Here is a 19,350-nt window from a genome sequence, read left to right on the forward strand (position 1 = left end):
CATCTTGAGAACTATAGCAACATATAAAGCATCTAACAGTAACATTTCCTTGGTCTATTTTCTCCCAAAGTGGCAAACGGCTGAAATCTGGGGATGTTGTTTAGAAATGGTTTGGTGAATTATAAGTGCAAGCCAGTGGGATGTAGTGGTTTGAGTGTTTAACTATGACTCTGGAGACCAGGGTTCAAATCCTGGGTTGGTCATGAAACCCAATGGATGTCCTTGGGCAGCCTCAGAGGATGGTAATGGTAAACCCCCCTCTGAAGAAACATACCAAGAAAACCCCATGATAGGCTTGTCTTAGGGTTGCCGTAAGTTGGAAGTGATTTGAAGGCACACAACGAGAAAGTTGACACAAATCCTTGTGTTGTAGGTCTAATTCTATGGGGATTTTACAACCACCTGCAACTTTGGGCAGGGGGGGGGGGTCTAAAATCCAAGTACAAGAGAGTCAAGAGAGTTAAGATGCTGTAGAACTGCTACTTGCTGAACTATTGGTTAGTCCCAATTGGAGTAGACTCATGTGAACTACATGTTGAATGGTGAGTCAACACTTAGGCAAATCCCATTGATCTACTTTGGTTGGGACTGACAAAGGGATTTGGGTCCAAATCATCATTCTAATCTGACTTTGGTTTCTCTTCTTCCTCCTTGCTTTTTCATTTGGTGTATTTGTCAACTACTCCAGCATTGCTCCTGACTTCTGTCATGCATGTTGCCTTGGGAACAAGCTATTCAGACACCATGATGTGGTGATTCAGGGCCCAGCTGCCCTTGGCTTCAGCTGCTGTGCTTGTGTTCAAACAAGGCACACCCAGTTCCTACAAAGAGATGCCCAGGCTTGAGACGCTGGATTGTGTTTGTTCGGAGCAAACATTTGGAAACTATGCCTTTGTGTTTCTGGTCTTCAGCAACTCAGGAGTGGTCTCCCGGTGGTTCCTATGTTTCTGTTTGCGGATAAAGTGTGCCTTTTCCAAGAAGGAATCCAAAAGGAGAGTTCTTCAAGTTGTAGGACTAAGAACAACTATGATTTCTACCAGGGCCTTGGTTCATCCAACTCCAAGGGCTCACTATTTGCATCTGCCATGAATCTGACCTTCTTTGAGTCCAAATATGGCCCCATGGAAGTGGATGGGCATTTTGGACCAAAGCAGAATGTCTCTGTTCAGTGCAAAGTTGTGGAAGCAGAGTTGCACGTGCTGTCACTGCACATGCAAATGTGCATTGGGTTGTGTGACACAAGGGCTCTGTAGCGCAACTCTGTGTATGGCTTTCTAGGCTGTATGACCTCAATGTAAGATCTCAGCCTCTTTGTCCCTAGACAGAGGGCTAGTTGTTGTTGGTCTGCCACTCTCCTCAACCTCTATAATCCTGGAGGACGATGGGAACTGCAGTACAACAAGTTCTAGAAAGCCATAATATTGCTTCACGAAGCAAATTCTCTTTCTGTTTCTTAAATCACAGCTTTTTCCAGCAAGCAGTTTTGCAAGACTGGCCGGTGATCAACCAATTTGAGAATAGACCTTGTCTGCACTACAGAAATAAAGCCGTTTGACACCACTTTAACTGCTATGGAATGCTGGGATTTGTCATTTTGTGAGCTATTTAGCCTTCTCTGCCAGAGAGCTTTGGTGCCACAACAAACTACAAATCCCAGGATTCTTTGGCATTGAGTCATGGAGGCTAAAGTGGTGTCAGACTGCATTATTTCTGCATATAGTTTCAAGCAAGTGCTGGATCTTCTCCTCACTGGCAAATCCAGACCTTGGGAATAGTTCCTTTTTTTAATCAGAAACATCCAGGCAGCATGGCCTCTGGGTGAGCCTGGGAGTTGTAGTACGATCCCTGATTCTGAATTCAAGTTAGCCTCAGTTTTGACTGCAGGTCCCTGTTTTGTTGCAATATGAACAGGCAAATGAGGAAATGAATTTAGGATGGGCAAATTAGGAAATCGAAAATGGATAGGATAGATACCTCTGCCTCTCCAGTTTCTATTTTTCTCTCAGAATTTGCAAATTGTACCAAATTGCAGCTTTGTGGAAGCAGCCGCTGCCAAACCTCTGGAAAAGGTAGTGGGAATGTCTTTGTTGCAAAGCAAGTCTTCCAAAGGGAAGGGCTGGAGCGAGCTTTCTCCATAGACCATGCTCATGTTGAATTATTCAAGCTTTATGCTTCATTTCTGCTCTTAGCTGATCATTTTATTATGTTTGTCCATACTCCGTGCTGCCTGTGATCTCTGGAAGAGTCACGTGGAGTTGGCCGGTGAGAGGCAGGGATGGCTCCTTCTGCCTTGCTTGCCTGGAGATGGCTTCCATATCATTTGGAAAGCAAGTACCTATGTGTCAGATTATCCTTCAATTTTGCTGTTTCTTCTCATATTTTTCTTTAACCTCCCCTACTTTTCAATGCCCTGGACCTGGTGTCTTCCATGTCAGTGGGGCAGGGGATCCACACCAGGTTTGGGTCCAGGGCTGGATTATGCATTAAGCAAAATAAGGATGTATAGTTTTTTGGGGGGGGGTTCGAGCTATGTGGTCATGTTCTAGAAGAGTTTATTCCTGATGTTTCGTCAGCATCTGTGGTTGGCATCTTCAGAGAATGCTGGCATGGAAGAGAGTTGGGTATATATCTACTGTGTGACCCTGGATAGGGAGGAGTGATCTCCATGTTAATCTGTGTATTGTTCTGTTGTTGAACAACTTTCTTCCATGCCAGCATTCTCTGGAGATGCCAGCCACAGATGAAGGCGAAACGCCAGGAATAAACTCTTCTAGAACATGGCCACATAGCCTGAGAAAACCACAAAAAACTATAGATGCTGGCCTTGAAAGCCTTCGACTTCACAAAATAAGGATGTATTTAGGGCATCAAGGGAAGGAGGACACTATAGAAATTTTCCATATGGTGCAAAATTGGAAATGGTGCAGGTTGCAGAAAAAAGAAAAGGCTCCAAGAATAAATAAATGAAAAATACATACATGTGTATACATAATATATAATATATGTTTGTTGCTTTGGGCCTTCAAGTGGCTTCTGACTTATGGCAACCTGAGGCGAACTTATCATGGCGTTTTCTTGGCAAGATTTGTTCAGAGGAGGTTTGCCATTGCCTTCCACTGAGGCTGAGATATATATATTGCAAGAGAGAGCAGAGTGCAGTGATATGGCCCTCCAAGACCTCCAAGAGGCCTAATGCCCCAGTTGCCCATCCCAGTCCTAAAAGCACCACAAACTATGGCCCAAAACCAGGGATTATAGGATTTGCAGGCCATTGCGTCTTCTAGGCCAAGGATAAAAAGAGCAATAAATCAATAGCATTGGACAGCTTAGGAAATCCAAAGTATTTCTGCTCTCTGTCAAGCAAACACATTTCTTCTTGCCCCCAGCAAGAAAGCCTCCCAGTCTGGGAATGTATTTTGAAATTTTTAAAAATAAAATGAGTCCTTGAACAACAACAGTAACAAACTTTCACCCCAAAACACACAGAACCCTGACCCTGAAGTGATCCCAATGAGCATCTGTTAAACAATGAGATCATGGCTTATGAGAACATCAGCTTGGTTTGGATCCTGTTCCGCCCTCATCATGTTTCCCCTTTGCTTTCTATTGCTCTCTAGTTCTCGTGTGGGATTTGCTCTTCTCCTTCTGGCATGTACGCATCCACTCATGCCATCTTTTCCACAGCCCTGATTGACTTGTCCTGAAGTGATGGGATGAATTAACCAGAGTCCTCAGGAGAATGGACAGGGTGTCACCATGAAAACGCCAAGGGCCTTTTCCATTTTGCTGCAGCAGAGGCGGTTTTATTTTTGGAAAAGCAGCTCGGACATTGCAAAATGCCCTGGAGGGTGCTAGAGTACAAGAAACAGTGCCACTGTGCCACTGTGGCTCTGCAAGCTCTCCAAAGCTTTAGCTGATCATCTCCTCTTCCATGCTGCACAATTGTATCACTTCCATTGCACTTTGCCATAGCAACATCCTATGGAGTGCTGGGATCTGTAGTTTGGAGAGGGACAAGAGCTCTTGAGCTGAGGACTCGCAATACCTGTTTCTTAACTGCAACTCTAAGGATTCCATAGGATTCCAGCATGGCAGTTGCACAACAGACCTATTTCACAAAAGGTCTCTTCTACGCTGCACTTCCATTACACTGTGACATGGCAACATCCTCTGGGGTCCTGGGATTTGCAGTTTGGAGAGGGATGAAAGATGGAAATAAAATACATAATACAAGACTTACAAATAGGAGATAAAATAACTATGAAAGGAAGTATGGTTGGTGTTGGTGATGGTGTGTCAGTAGGATATTTGATGTTACTGTGAATAAATCAACGCTGAAGTTTTTGGAGTGTTTCTAATGGTACATATGTTTGTATACATACTGAAATGATTTATAAAGATATATATGTTTCTTCCACACTGCACAACTGCAGCATTTCAATTGCACATGGCCATAGCAACATCCTATGGGATCCTGTGGAATTTGTAGTTTGGGGAGGGACCAGAGCTCTTTGGCTGACCATTCTAAATTGTTGTTGGGTGCCTTCAAGTTGTCTCTGACTTAGGGCGACCCAAAGACAAAACTACCATGAGGTTTTCTTGGCAAGATTTGTTCAGAGGAGGTTTGCCATTGCCCTCCCCTGCAGCTGAGAGTGTGTGACTTGCCCAGGGTCACAAGTGGGTTTCATGGCCGAGCTGAGATTCGAACCCTGGTCTCCAGAGTCCCAGACCAATGCCCAAACCACTACTTAATTGCAAATGCAAGGATTCCATAGGAATGAAAGTGGAATATTCCCCCATCCATAACTATTTCAAGAGGCTCTTAAATTGGTTCCATCTTAGCTACTCACTGGAACAACCTGAATTCATATGAATTTGGTTATCCCTTCTCCATCCCTTCTTCCTTGTGAAATATTATGCAAGAGAATAGATGCTACTTATCATTGCAACCTGGACTGGCAATCTTTTCTTGCTTTTTAGGCCAAAATGCAGGATAAAAAAAAATCATTAAATAAATGCTTACTAAAAAATGAGATGCATTTGCTGGAGATGCACACTTTAAAAAGCAAGGAGCCCTGTCTAACAGATGATCTGCTCCTGATTTACAAAAAAGGAAACTGAGGATCTGAACTTTTAAAAGGCTGGTTGAGGAGAAAGGTGTGTTTAGTCACATTGATCATGGAGTCTGTTACATAAAAAGTTCAAAGTAGTCTTCCGTTTTCTATAAAAAGTGCATTGGGAATTGTAGCATGGAGTTATGCTTCCACACTGTGGCCATCCTTGGCCATTGCAAGGCAGAAGATGGGACCAATAAACATAGCCGGAGTTTCCACCATCTCCCCTTTCTTTCCCAATGAATGTGAGTCAAGGACTAGTGGAAAAAACTGCACAAATGTTGCACGATTTTGCCATCTGCTACTCCACCCTTTCTTCATCTTTGGCACTGCCAGCCGCTAACAGCTATAGCAGCTGGATCTCAGACCATATGATGCATCACAGCATCTGTTTGCAGATTATATTAAGAAAATAAGGAGCGGGGTGTTATGGTTTGAGTGTTGCACCAGGTCTCTGGAGACTTGGGTTTGAATTTCTGCTCAGCCATGGAAGCCCACTTGAGCAGGTCACACTCTCTCAGCCTTAGAAGGCAATGACAAACTTCCTCTGAACAAATCTTGCCAAGGAAACCCCATGATGGGTTCACTTTAGGATTGCCCTAAGCTGGAAATGACTTGAAGGCACACAACAACAACAAACAACAAAGAAAACAAGGAGCCAATGTGGTATAATGGTTTGAGTGTTGGACCAGGACTCTGGAGACCAGGGTTCGAAGTCTCAGTTGACCATGGAAACTCACTGGGCAATGTTGGGCAAGTTTCATTCTCTCAACTTCAGAGGAAGACTAAAGCAAACCCACTCTGAACAAGTCTTGCTATGAAAACCCTGTGGAAAGCCAGCATGGTGCAATGATTTGAGTGTTGGACTGCAGCTCTGGAGACCAGGGTTCAGCCATGAAACCCACCAGATGACCTTGGGCAACATCAGATTGTGGTTGGATGCAGACCTTGGTTTTCTCCATCATCGCCCAGTTTTCCAGTTCGTTGCTGTGTGCAACCTGCCTGAGGATTTATTATTTTTTTGGTATCCTTCCCAGGATCCTCATAAACCCACCACTCCCTGGGCAGAAGGAAGTACCTGCAGTCCCAGGTTGACCACCAACATTGGTGCTTCATCGTTGGTTGGGATGATGTTGATGGCAACCATCTTGGGTTGGCTCTGCTGGTTGACCTTGGAGACGTTGGCCACCACTGTGAACTGGTCGGTCAAGGATTCGCTCCCATCATGGACGTATCGGACAAGCTGATGCTCCACCTGAATGCAAGGGGAAGATGACCATAAGGGCCCTGGATCATTGGAAATATAAGGATAGTAAAGGAGGTGACTGAGCATACTACTGGCCACTACTGGGAAATTTTCTTCTACATTTGGGATGGGAGAGCACTTATTTTTTTCTCTCTGTGGTGAAAGAAAACAAAATTGAGAGATTTACTAGAGAGCCCTAGTTCATTCTACAGCACTAGAATTCTCTAGTAGAGAATTCTAAGTCTTTCACCAAATTATGATGGCGCCATGGCAGTTCAAGTTGGATCCTATCTATCTATCTATCTATCTATCTATCTATCTATCTATCTATCCATCTATCTTAGATACAGCCAGAATTAGAAATGGTGTACAGTTGAACCACCTTATCCACGGATTCTTTATCCATAGGTTCAACCATCCATGGCTTGAAAATATTTTTTAAAAATCCCAAATGCAAACCCTATTTTGCCATTTTATATAAGCAACACCATTTCACTATGGCATATTATTTAATGGGACTTGAACATCCACAGATTTTGGTATCCATGGAGGGTCCTGGAACCAAACCCCAGCAGATATCATGGGATGATTGTAATACTCCCTTCAACAACAGATGGCTTTTAGACAGACCATCACACAAGCTGCTGCCTTGCTTCCTACCTCATACCAGGAGAAGACACTCAAGTCATCTTCTTCTGGTCTCTCCACGTTCTGGAAAACACCATGCTCTGGTGCTTCAAGGATGACAAACTCCACATTAAGAGCCGTGAAGTAAGTGCTGGGTATATTTAGGACATCCATGGAGAGCACCTGGCTGCTCCCTTCAGTCACTGTGAAGTTGTGAACCTCTAGTGGGATGGAAATAGGGAGGATCTCCAGGTCCACCACAACCCCTTCGAGAGCATCTGCCCCATTTGCCGTGATGTCAACTGTAAACTGGTCGTTCTGTATCTCAGGGCTGGAATGCAGGTAGAGGACCTTGCCTTCATTGATGTCTTCCTGGGTGAAAGTCTGGATTGGGTCCAAGCTTGCGGGTTCATCTGAGGTGTGGCCCTGGGATAAGGCCACCAGGAACCCTGAGAGGGGAGAGATGGTGATTGTGTAGATGATCTCATGGGGAGATGTCTCTTCATGCTCAACCTGCAAGACAAAGGTGGGAGGACATGAAACATAGTCAGAACAAGCCATGGGATGAGACCAATAAATCTCTGCCTGTCAGGGCTGCCAGTGTTGTACAGATGTGGTGCACGTCTTCCTTATGGTTACCAATTGGCCATTATTTATACTGGTCTAACTAGTCAGGAGATTATCAGTTGTCATCTAACAAGCTGCTAACACACTGCAGAAATAAAGCAGTTCGATCCCACTTTAACTGTCATGAGTCAATGTTATGGAATTCTGGGATTTGTAGTTTGGTGGGGCAACAAAGCTCTCTGATAGGGAAGGATAAATATCTCACAATACTACAATGGGGAAATCTCCACACCTGTTGACTGTGCTACATAACCCCAGTGTTGTGCAGCAATATTGCAGAAACGGAATGCACCCCAAATATGCCCCTCAAAGCAGAACAACATGCACATGTACATTGGCACCCATATGTAAATGCACACCTGCATGTGCACATGCCGACATTTGTGTGCACAACGGCATCTCTTGTGAAACCCCATGTCCTCAATCTTGAGTTCAGTATGGACCTTCTGCATCAGACAAAAATGTCCATCTATTTCTGCAGGAGAACTGATGCACTATGTAAGGCACTAACAAGATTCTAAACTCTGATTCTAGTCATAAAAAGAGTAACCCACAGACTCTTTTTATGTTTCCTGCTTTGTTACCCATAGGGGAGTTTCATGCTTGAAGGAACGGCAATAAATAAAGGGCAGAAAAAAGTATGACTTACCAGCAGGTAGTCACTCTTAATCTCCACAGCTTCTCCTTGGAGGATGTGGATCCTCTCATTGTGAACAATGTTCAGAGGGTTTGGGAAGGAATTGAGATGTATTGTGATTTTCAGTATCTCCTCCACCGTCACCTGGTTTGCTTCAACAGAGAGGTGGATTTGATCCTGGGGATTCCTGCTCCCGTTATGGTGATGGTAAAGAACATCTCCTGCCAACAGGTCCTTCCGGGTGAAAAATGACACTTCTTGTCCATCTCGCAGCACCACTCCCCACTTGGGTGGGGCTATGATGCGGAAAAGGATGTCTTCATCATTCCTGATGTCCATGTTGGTTTCCAAGCTGAGGACAGAAGAGTCAATGGTTGCTTGACTGCCTTGGTGGACAACTAAGCCACTGTGGTTGTTGATCTTGATGTAAGGGTCAGAGGCTTGGACTTCCAGAAGGGTAGCAACCTGGTGGAGGCCATCAGAAACCTGGAACTGGATCCAGCCTCGGTCGGCCCCTGAGTGGACAAAGAGAATTCTTTTCTTCCTCAAGTCATCTTGGGTGAAGCGGTAGACTGGGCGGCTTCTGTCGTCAGCCGCGATGATGCTGCCAAAGAGGATGTCCTTCCTTACGAACACCAGCTGTGCATCTGAGAAGCCTGAATCTTCATCAACAAAGGCAATATCATTGGTGGTCATCAGGCGCTGCCCATTCCGCACCACATTAAAGACCTTGGTGACCATCTGGACTGGAGTGTGGTCATTAACAGGCTGAATGGAAACTCTGAAGACACCTCTCACATCCTCAGCATCTAAGTCAGAGCTTCCCTCCTCTTGCTTGATGGCCACAAATGGGATGTCATCCTCCATTGTCTCAGAATCGTCATGCTGGTACACAAGATGGCCTTGGAGAATATCTTCATTAGTGAATTTTGTTATTACCTCCTCACTGGATGGCGAATGCTCTGATGTTCTCCAGGTCAGCTTCCCGTGGGTTGGACCATCTATCACCTCATACAGATAGTTGGCATTGCTGGCACTCTTGATGAACAAGTGGTCCTTGGAAATGGTGGCCTGTCCTCCTTCTAAAACAGACAAGAGGACATTGGTCAGAATGGGGGCATCAGGATCTCCTCCAATCTGTATTCTGTAAGTGTATACAGGGGAGTAGTGAGCTCCAGCCATGACACGGAACTGGAATAGATCTTCAGTCTCCTCTGAGTCTCTGATGGTTGCACTGTAGCTCAGCTGATGACTTTGCAGATCTTCCTGGGTAAAACCAAAGCCTTCTGTCAGCCTTGTTCCACGGAGCTCAAGGTTTCCCTTTCTGGGTGGCTGAACGATTACATAGTGGAACGGCTCTGGGCTAGAACCCTGCTCTTCTAAAGCTGGCTCCATTTCAGCAGTGGTGATATTCCTCTCTTTTTCATTTCTCATTTGGAGAGGGACTATGGTCTTCATTTTGATGGTGGCCCTTTTAATCCTGATGAGGAAGGTGTTGTTTTTCAAAGTCTTTTGACCCACTTGGACTACAAATTGCAGCTTCTCAATCATGTCTTCTGTGTGGTGCTCCTCATCTGTGCTGAAATACTGGACACGTCCTTGTTCCACATCTTGCTGGTGGAAGGACTCTACTTTCTTCCATTCTCCACCCAAGCTCCCTTGCTTTTGGATTTCGCCATACTGCAGGGGCATAGTCAAGCGATACAGGATGGGTACTTTTTGCTGGACTGCATTGGTTTCCACAGAGAGGTTGGCTGTGGTTATTGGAACAACACCCCCCTGTGCGACAAAGAGGCCTGTGTTGTTGCGAACCTGGATATCTGGCTCCACAGCGACCACCCTCAAGGTAGCCACTGGGCTCATGATCATGCCATCATCAACCTGGACAATGAGTGATGAAGTGGGTCCATTTTGGTGGACGTAGACCACGTGGCCTGCTTCCAGGTCCCTGCAGGAAAAGTCTTCGATGGGGACTCCAGGATGGAAGTCATATTCCAAGTAACCTTCTTCCATTCTTTTCCCTCCAAGCAGCTGGAACCTCAAGCTGTCACAGGGGGTATCATCATCAAGGGCTTGAATAATGTCTGGGTTGAGATGCTTGCGTGTGTGCTCCAGAATGACCATGCGATCTCCATGTGGGAAGATGACTTCAGGAGCATCATTGACTGGGTTGATCTTAATGGGCAGCAAATATATCTGACCCTGCCACAAACACTCTGGGATCCCTCCCCTGGCAGTGACTGTCACCTCCAACAGCAGCTGATCCATAGGTCCTTCCGAGCCATCATGGACATACTTGACTTTTCGATTCACAATGTCCAATAGAGTGAACTTCCTTTTGCTCCTCACCCGGGAGAGGTCCAGTTGCAGCTCTCCATGCCTGGGGTCAGTGGTTACGCTGAAGAGAACCTGAGACTGCCGGATGTTTGCACTGCTTAGGTCAATGGTAGGTTGGGTATGGCGCCATTCCAGAAAAGCTGTTCCACCTTCAGCAACAACGAGAGGACTGACATGTAGAAGTTTGGTGAAGTTAGCAAAGACAGGAGGAAGATTAGGGTCAGGACGGCAGGGCTCCATGACTGGGCCCTGCCAGTTGTCCAGAGGGGAGCTTGTGGTGGCCTCATCTTGCTCATATACATCATCATAGTCTGAGTATTGATCTAGCTTCCCACAGCCAGCTGTTATGTCCCTAGTGATGAGAGCATCTTGCAGGCTTCTTTTCTCCTGGTTCACCCTCAAGTCTTCAATGCAGCCAACAAAGGAGCTATTGGAGAAGTTGTTTCCAGACATAAATGCTAACCCACGCTCTCTCATCCTGGCAGCGGCCTTCTCATTCAGACCTCCAACAAAGAGGGGTCCTTGGAGATCAAGGTGACTGTGGATTCCCTTGTTGGAGGTCTGTGAGGCATAGTAGTCGACAAGGATCTCAAACCTCCGGACATCCATGTAGACCTTGACCAGAGACAGGGAAGTTAGAAGAGAAGGGTTAATCATTAATATGATTAAAAACCCAACAAAACAACAACCCTCCAATACAATGATATTTAAGTATGTTTAACTAGGTAATGTCTCCTAGTCTGATCTTTCTAAACCTGACAGAAACATCATTTATCCTTGCACCAACCACTGTCTGAATGGACCTCCTTTTCCCCATGCAGCTGATGTTAAGTATATTCAGCTAAGAGAGTGTATCTACACTGCAGAATGAAAGCAGTTTGACACTACTTTAACTGCCATGACTCTATGCTACAGAATCCTGGGATCTGTAGTTTGGTGAGGCATCAGAACTCTTGGACAAACCAGGCTGATAAATTACAATCCCAGTATTTGGCAGTTAAAGTGGTGTCAAACTGCTTTCACCCTGCAATGTTGGATACACCCTAAGTAGATGATGCAGAATCTTGGCCCATGTAATAGATCTTGTTAAGTTCATGCCACTGACCTTGACATAGTGGTCCTGCTCATTGCTGAGGTAGATGTTGTTGTGGAGCACCACGAGACCATTCCCCTTCTCTACCACTCCTCTGAGACGCCCATCAAAGATCTCCAGATAGAAGAAGTCACTCTCCAGTCCCGATTGGTAGATCAGAGGAGCTTGCTTGATGCTTGTGGTGATCACAAACTCAATGGATCCTTCATTTCTCGCACTCCAGCCAGGGAATGCAATGTAAGAGTTTGGTCCGAGGAAACCAAGGGGATCATCAGGCCCAGCGGAGAACTCGACGCTACACCCCTCTCGGACACCATGGGATCTCTTGGTGCCTGATTCCAGGGCAGAGAGGGCATCGCGGTCATTGAATGTCACTGCATGGAGACAGCCTCTGAAGGGTGCACTAACTCCGGTGAGGTACGGCAGTTCCAGGCTCCCTGTTCCTCCCACATAGAGGCCATACTCAATGTCCAGCTCTTGCTGAGGCCCTGGGATTTCCACAGACACGTTGAAGAGGCCATCCACCATCAAGGTCATCTGCCCATCTGCCACCAACAGGTCGGCATCGTGGATCACGAGGTCATTGAGATAGGGACCTGCTGGGGACTTGACGGTCAGTTCTTCTGAGCCCAGGTCCATTCTGGCCTGAAAATCATCATCATCATCATCATCATCATCATCATCATCATCATCATCATCATCGCAGCCATTTATGGAGCTATTTCTGAATGTTCCTCTCACTTCCCATTTTATTAACTTCCTCCCGCCATGCCTTCTTCCTAGAGGCCTGATGGGCACAAGTACTTATTTCATTTAGGCCCTGAGTGAAAACTTCGCTGCTCATCAAGGCCTTTGGCTCTCCTCAATTCCTCTCAAATACTGTTTTAATTTGTTATTATATTTAATAGGTGTATTTAGTTTAGTTTATTTAGTTTAGTATTAAACAGTTTAACTTGTCATTTTAATATGCAAAGGGATCTTGTAGCACCTTTGAGGCTAATTGAAAGAAAGAAGTTGGTAGCATGCTTTTTTCTTTCAGTAGTCTCAAAAGGTGCTATAAGATCCCTTTGCATGCTGATTTTCCAGACAGACACAGCTGTACCTTGGCGTTTTATTCTGTTTTGCTTGGAAAATGAGGAGACTCATAGAAAGGCCTAGTGGCAGGAATGGATAGGGAAAGAGACTATTTAGAGCCAGACAACAATTCATAAGATTTTGTTGTTGCTGTTGTGTGCCTTCAAGTCGTTTCTCACTTATGGCGACCCAAAGGCGGTCATGGGGTCATTCTTGGCAGATTTGTTCAGAGGAGGTTTGCCATGGCCATTCTCTGTGACTAAGAGAGTGTGACTTGCCCAGGTTTACCCAGTGAGTTTACATGACCAAGCTGGGATTTGAACCCTGGTCTCCAGAGTCCTAGTCTAATTCTCAAACTACTATGCCACACTGGCTCTCTAGGAGCTATGTTCATAAGGAGTTCCTAAGGAACTATGCTTAATTCATAACAGTGGTGAGGCATTCCCACAGCTCAGAAAAATTACTTTTTGGGGTGATGACTCACACGATCCCCCAACCAGCATGATCACTGGTTGGGAGACTAGGGGAGTTGTAGTCCCCAAAAGTGGTATAGTGGTTTGAGCATTGGATTATGACTCTGGAGTCCCTGCTCAACTATGGAAACCCACTGGATGATCTTGGCTGAGTCACACACTCTCAGCCCCCCAAAACCCCATGATAGGGTCTCCAAAAGTCGGGAAAGAAGGAACCCAAAAATAACAGGCCTCCAAAGTAGAACTTCTGCAAGTTGTGGGCTAGCCAAAACTGGCCAAGTTCATTTCCTGAGCCTCCTCCATTTTGATTCCTGCCATTGTTGGGAATGACTGCCCACAGTGGTTCAACAACATGGTGGTACTATGGCAGAACATTTAGTCCACCTGTAGAATGCCAGCACGGAGCTCCAGAAGGAGATAATCGGTCTGCCCTGCAGCCAGGAAAAGGAGTCCACTGCGTTGGCTAGAGTAGAACTGGACATGAAGCTGGACGGTGGTGTAAGTGCTCGCCAAGGGCATTTCCACGTAGCCATCTCCAAAGAAGGATGCTGAAAGGAAGATGTCCAGAGGTTAATACTCAGGTCTACCAATGTCATTCAGGCAACAGACCCAGGGCAAATGGTGGCTGGTGGAGTCAGTGGAGCTCTCCAAGATGTCGAACGTCATTTGAAGGCATTGTTTCAGTACCCTGGCTAGTTAGGTCCAGAAGCCACTGCAGAAACATTCTAGTTTGAGACTGCTTTAACTGTCCTGGATCAATGCTAGGGAATTCTGGGAACAGCAGTTTTGTGAGACTTTTAGTCTTCTCTATCAGAGAGCTCTGGTGCCACCATAAACAACAATATCCAGGATCTTCTCAAGCACTGAGCCAGGTCAGTTAAAGAGGTATCAAGCTGGATTATTTCTGCAGTGTGTTTTGGACCTAGATTTGAGTTCAGAATTGAATCAGAGTTCAAAATTGAGTTCAAACCTTCAGTAGATTCATGGCCCCATTGATGTACAAGTCATACAAACCCACTGGGTCATGTGCTCTCAGCCTCAGAGGAAGGCAATGGCGAACCCCTTCTGAAGAAATATGGCCAAGAAAACTGTGTGATAGGTTTGCCATAGGGTCGCCGTAAGTTGGAAACATCTTGAAGGGCACAAGAACAACAACAACAAATTTACTGTGGTCTGACTTTTCATAAAGCAGGTGTGCCGTCCTTGCAGTTTGAAGATTTCAAATACAAAAACAGTAATGAAAAAAGAAAAGAAAATTCAGGACCTTGCACTACCAATCTCCATCAGTAGATGGGGAAATTAACTTTCTATAACCCTCCAGAAAACCATTTTATGACAACAACCACCACCTGTACCATCTCCCCAAGCAGTTTAGCTGGGTGATGAAATGTATTTATGAACTGACTACATTTGTGCATGACAAAACACAGCACTGACTTCATTTGTGCCAGAGCCCAGTCTAAAGACATAAAATGCAAGGTGGATAGATAGAACAACCAAAGAACGCGAGAGCCAGAGAAGAGCTGTGTTGGATTTGGATGAGATCAGCATTTGGATGACAATTCCTAGTATCCCCAGCTGGAGGATTATGGTTTTGCAGTCCAAAAATAACACCTCCAAGCTCTGGAGAGAAATATAGCAAGTGGGCAAGAATATTTGCAACCTAGCTCAGGGGGATCTGATGGTCAGCAGTTTCCCAGGGCTTCAGGTAGAGAAAGGTCCAAAACACACTGCAAAAATAATCCACTTTGAGACTGCTTTAACTGCTCTGTCTCAGTACTAGGGAATCCTGGGAATTTATTGTGGCAGAGAAGGCTAAATGTCTCACAAAACTACATTTCCCAGAATTTGCTAGCATTTAGCCAATGCAGTTAAAGCAGTCTCAAACTAGATTATTCCTGCAGTGTGTTTTGGACCAAAGGCTTTCTCATCACCTATGACTTGGTCCTTTTGCTGGACATGCTAGAGCTCAAACGTGGGACTTTCTGTATGCAACCGGTGGTGGCCGTAGGCACCCATGCCAAACTGAGGTTCATCCACATTGGTTATAATTAAAGCTTTCACGACTCTTGCCAAGGGGTTAAAATAGGTTAGACACCTTGTGTGTGCCTTCAAGTTGCCTGTTGAATTATGGTGACCCCATGAATTTCATAGGGTTTTCTTAGGCAAGGAAGATCCAGAGGTGGTTTTGCCAGTTCCTTCCTCTGAAAGGTGTTCATTGGTGGTCTCCCATCCAAGTATGAACCAGAGCTGAACCTGCTTAGCTTTTCAAAATCAGACAAGATCTCATGCCTTTAGAGTGTGTGTATGCACCTTCCAGTCACCTGTTTACTTATAGTGACTCTATGAGTTTCCAAGGGTTTTCTTAGGCAAGGCATCCTAAGAGGTGTTTTTGCCAGTTCTTTCCTTTGTAATACATCCTACAGCACCTGGTATTTGTTGGTGGTCTCCCATCCAAGTACTGAACAGGGATGACCCTGCTTAGCTTCCAGAATCGGACACTAGCTGGTGCCTTTACGGTGTGTGTATGTGTCTTCAAGTCACCTATTGAGTTATGGTGACCCATAATTTCATAGGGCTTTCACAGGCAAGGAATCCTCAGAGGTCGTTCTGCCAATTCCTTCCTCTCCTTTAAAGTCCTACTTTATGCTCAGGAGAAGGCTTTTTAAACCATAGCATAGAAATGGGGCTCAAGGGGGCTCAAAATGGCTGTGAGGTCCGTATGTGTCCCTCAGGCCACATCCCTGCTCTCAATAACAATTCAAACAGCAGTTGTAATTTTGGACACCGGATTGCACAGAGCACAGTGCTTGCCATGCCTCTCCTCCTGGCAATTGTTAATAATTTTGGTACAGCTGCTTGCTGCTTTCTTCCCAAATAGCAGCGGCAACCGATGGGTGGGGGGGGGGGAAGAAAGCCGTTCCAAATCGCCTTTTCTGTTCCATCTCTTTCTGACACATCAAACAAGAGAATGGAACTGGGTCAGAAAGACGAGGAAAGCATTACCGGCAGAGCAATCCATCTGCAAGAGCAGGTGTGTTCAAACACACAGTGTCAGTTTTTTCTGGATGAATCCCAGGCTGGAAGGAGTACAAGTGACCCATTTAAAGGAAGCTGCTCCTCCTGTTGTAGGGAAACACAGCGCTAGATAGGAAACCCTAAAGGCCATGTAGTCCAACTCCCCACCCCACCTTGAAGGAATAGTATTGCCTGGGAGGCAATTGTGTTTGACCGAAATATCAAATACCCAAATACAATGGGCCCTTGGTATCCACTGGGGTCAAAATCCGTTGATGCTCAAGTCACATTATATACAACGGTATACTAAAACTATATCCCTTTTATAAAGTGTCAAAATCAAGTTTGGCTTGTTAGAATTCATATAATTTTTTTGAGTATTTGCAAGCCGTGGATGATTGAATCCATGGATAACATATCCGTGGCTAAGGAGGGCCGACTGTATCAAATGCAAGGCTTCAGCCACATATTTCTCTGTAAAACTAATGGATTGTCTAGAGCCAGCGTGGTGTGATGGCTTGAGTGTTAGACTATGACTCTGGAGACCAGGGTTCAAAAACTCGCTCAGCAACGGAAACCCACTGGGTGACCTTTGGCAGGTCACACTCTCTCAGCCTCAAAGGAAGGCAAAGGCAAACCCTCTCTGCACACATCTTGCTAAGAAACCCCGGCAATGGGTTTGCCTTAGGCTCGGCATAAGTTGGAAATGACTTGAAAATGCGCAACAACTACATACATTACATGATGTGCACATTTATAAAGGGGCCATACTCCCAAATAGAGACCCGGCGTGGCATTGTGGTTTGAGTATTGGATTACAACAGCAGAGACCAGGGTTTGATTCTCGGCTCGGCCATAAAACCCACTGGATGACCTTGGGCAAGTCACACTCTCTCAGCCTCAGGGGAAGCAATGCCAAACTTCCTCTGAACAAATCTTCCTAAGAAACTCCCATCTTACAGGTGCCATAAGCCAAAAATGTCTTGAAGGCACACAACAACAACAATTGTTACATACTGTTATTGTAAGCCGCCTCAGTCCTGTGGGAGAGGTGGCATATAAATAAAAATTATTATTATTATTATTACATAAAAGTTAACATTTTCCAGCCTTTGCAGGGGGACATCACTTAGAATAAGGGACATCTGCCAGCCCTATAAACCACAGTCTTTATGGCTTTCAAATAAGGGACATTCTTTATAATAAGGGACATCAGAGCTGTGATTTGTCTAGAATTAGAAATGTTGTGTGTGTGTGTGTTTGTGTGTCTCTGTGTAGTAATTGCACAAGGTCCAATTCACCTGCAAGGAATCCCTGTTACCCTTCAGATATGATGCAATGAACCCGCAGGGAAAATACTGATGTCTGTTGGAAAAGACTGTGCCCTTGAGCTCATCCGTTCATAGCATTTTTACTTCCAGTTTGGCGACCTAAAGTTGCAGTTGTCTCGCCAATGAATGGACCCTTAGTTTTCTGAATCCAGTCATGTAAAGAAGGGGACTTCTCCCCCTTTTCAAATAGACACACTGCTAGGTGTCAATCTCTGCCAGCCTTCCAGATCAAATGAGAACTCAGAGCAAATCAAGACATCTGATGGCGTCAGGCGTCTACAAAGGCAAACGTCAAAGTTGTTATTCCAAGCAAGTGGAGAGCAAACATGCTGAAGTGAAGCTATTGAAAACTCCCCTGTAAATATTGCATCTTTGAGACGATTGCTGCAAAGGTCAGAGATGACGCTGTCATTTCGTCCAGAGCTGGCAAAGTCGGGATTCTTTTCTTTTCTTGACTTTTCTCATGTCCTTGTGGAGCCCAGATTCTGTCTGGTCTTTCACTAAGGTCTGTGCCTTTGTGCTTAGTTTTGCCTGTGTGGCAAATGCCCCATCTTTCAAAGGGTCCTTTGAATTCACAAACCTAAGCCAACAGTACATGTCTTGAAGGCACCTTTGCTAGCACAGCTTGCTATAAATGATGTGCGCTTCCTTCCTTCCTAGACCTTGCTCAGCTTGGACAGCAGAAGGTTTGCCTTAACAGCCCAGAAATCCGGAGCTGCTTCAGGTATAGCACAATTTCTATATAAAACCACAAAGTTTGAAGGGATCTCATGAGTCGTCTAGTCTAGCCCCCGACCAATGCAGGAATCTTCAACTAAATCATTCCTGAAACAGGGCCATCCAACTTCTGTTTCAGATCTTCCAAAGAAGGGGATTCCATTACCTTTTACATTGGTTTTGAAATTGATTCTTGTCTTTCCATGAGAGTCCATTTCATGGTTGCATAGCTCTTACTATTGGGAAACTCGTGTTAATATTTGTTGGATAACCACTTTCAAGTAAGATGCAAACCATTTAGATTTTGGCAACACCTTTGTGGGGATTGTGCATGGATGCACTTTACTCCCCAAGGGCCCACAAAGAATCCACACTAGGGATGGTCTCCCAATGAAAATATGTCACATATGCATGCAGTGACACACACATACACATACATGTACAGTCATCATGCACAATTACCTCCATTTTCCTCTGCAGTCACTCTCAAAATGGTGACAGGTAATGAGGAGATGTCACTTTCGGTCACTATTTTGAGAGGGAGTGCAGAGGAAAATGGAAGTGTTTGTGTGTGTGGTAGGTAGATAGGTGCAGGTCATGGTGCAGATTTTGACTGAATAATGGCCCCCAACTGTGTCCAGGTTCGATTGTCTACTCTGACTGGTGTTGGCCCTACAACTCTTTTGGCAGTATATTATCATGAAGGACCCCTGTTGTCAAGCTTCATTGGGACTTGGTCTTGAGTAGGCTATTAAGACCCATCTGTTTTGCAAAAGCCCTGCTTCCAGCAGCGGGGAAAGCTACCAAAACAAGTTCGTTGATATGGATCAATACAGCTTCTTGCAAATTTGGAGCCTCCTTGCATTGCAACTAAGGGGAATGCCATGTTGAACTGTTGTGCTATATCGTTGCACCCGGTCCCAGTGCCCCAAAGAACAGCCAATGCCCGCTGCTGACCAAACCTTGAGTTCATTTCCTTTTCCTACTTTTGATTTGATCATTCTTTAATTGTGTGATTCTTGGTGGACCCTTTGTGTGGTGCTGAAAGAGTGCACA

The 19,350-nt window shown here is 45.2% G+C and overlaps 1 protein-coding gene across 1 annotated transcript in view; it reads right to left on the minus strand.

Annotated features, from left to right (window-relative positions):
* The window catches only part of CSPG4 (chondroitin sulfate proteoglycan 4), an 89,213-nt gene that overhangs the window by 7,992 nt on the left and 61,871 nt on the right, over positions 1–19,350 (minus strand). The window contains exons 2-6 of the mRNA XM_042471074.1: positions 13,613–13,776; positions 11,694–12,326; positions 8,264–11,203; positions 7,021–7,500; positions 6,193–6,369 (exon numbers count right to left, since the gene is read on the minus strand). Coding sequence (XP_042327008.1) covers positions 6,193–6,369; positions 7,021–7,500; positions 8,264–11,203; positions 11,694–12,326; positions 13,613–13,776 — 4,394 coding nt within the window. The remainder of the gene's footprint in view (positions 1–6,192; positions 6,370–7,020; positions 7,501–8,263; positions 11,204–11,693; positions 12,327–13,612; positions 13,777–19,350) is intronic.

Source organism: Sceloporus undulatus, chromosome 6 (genome assembly GCF_019175285.1).
Source record: "Sceloporus undulatus isolate JIND9_A2432 ecotype Alabama chromosome 6, SceUnd_v1.1, whole genome shotgun sequence".
NCBI lineage: Eukaryota > Metazoa > Chordata > Lepidosauria > Squamata > Phrynosomatidae > Sceloporus > Sceloporus undulatus.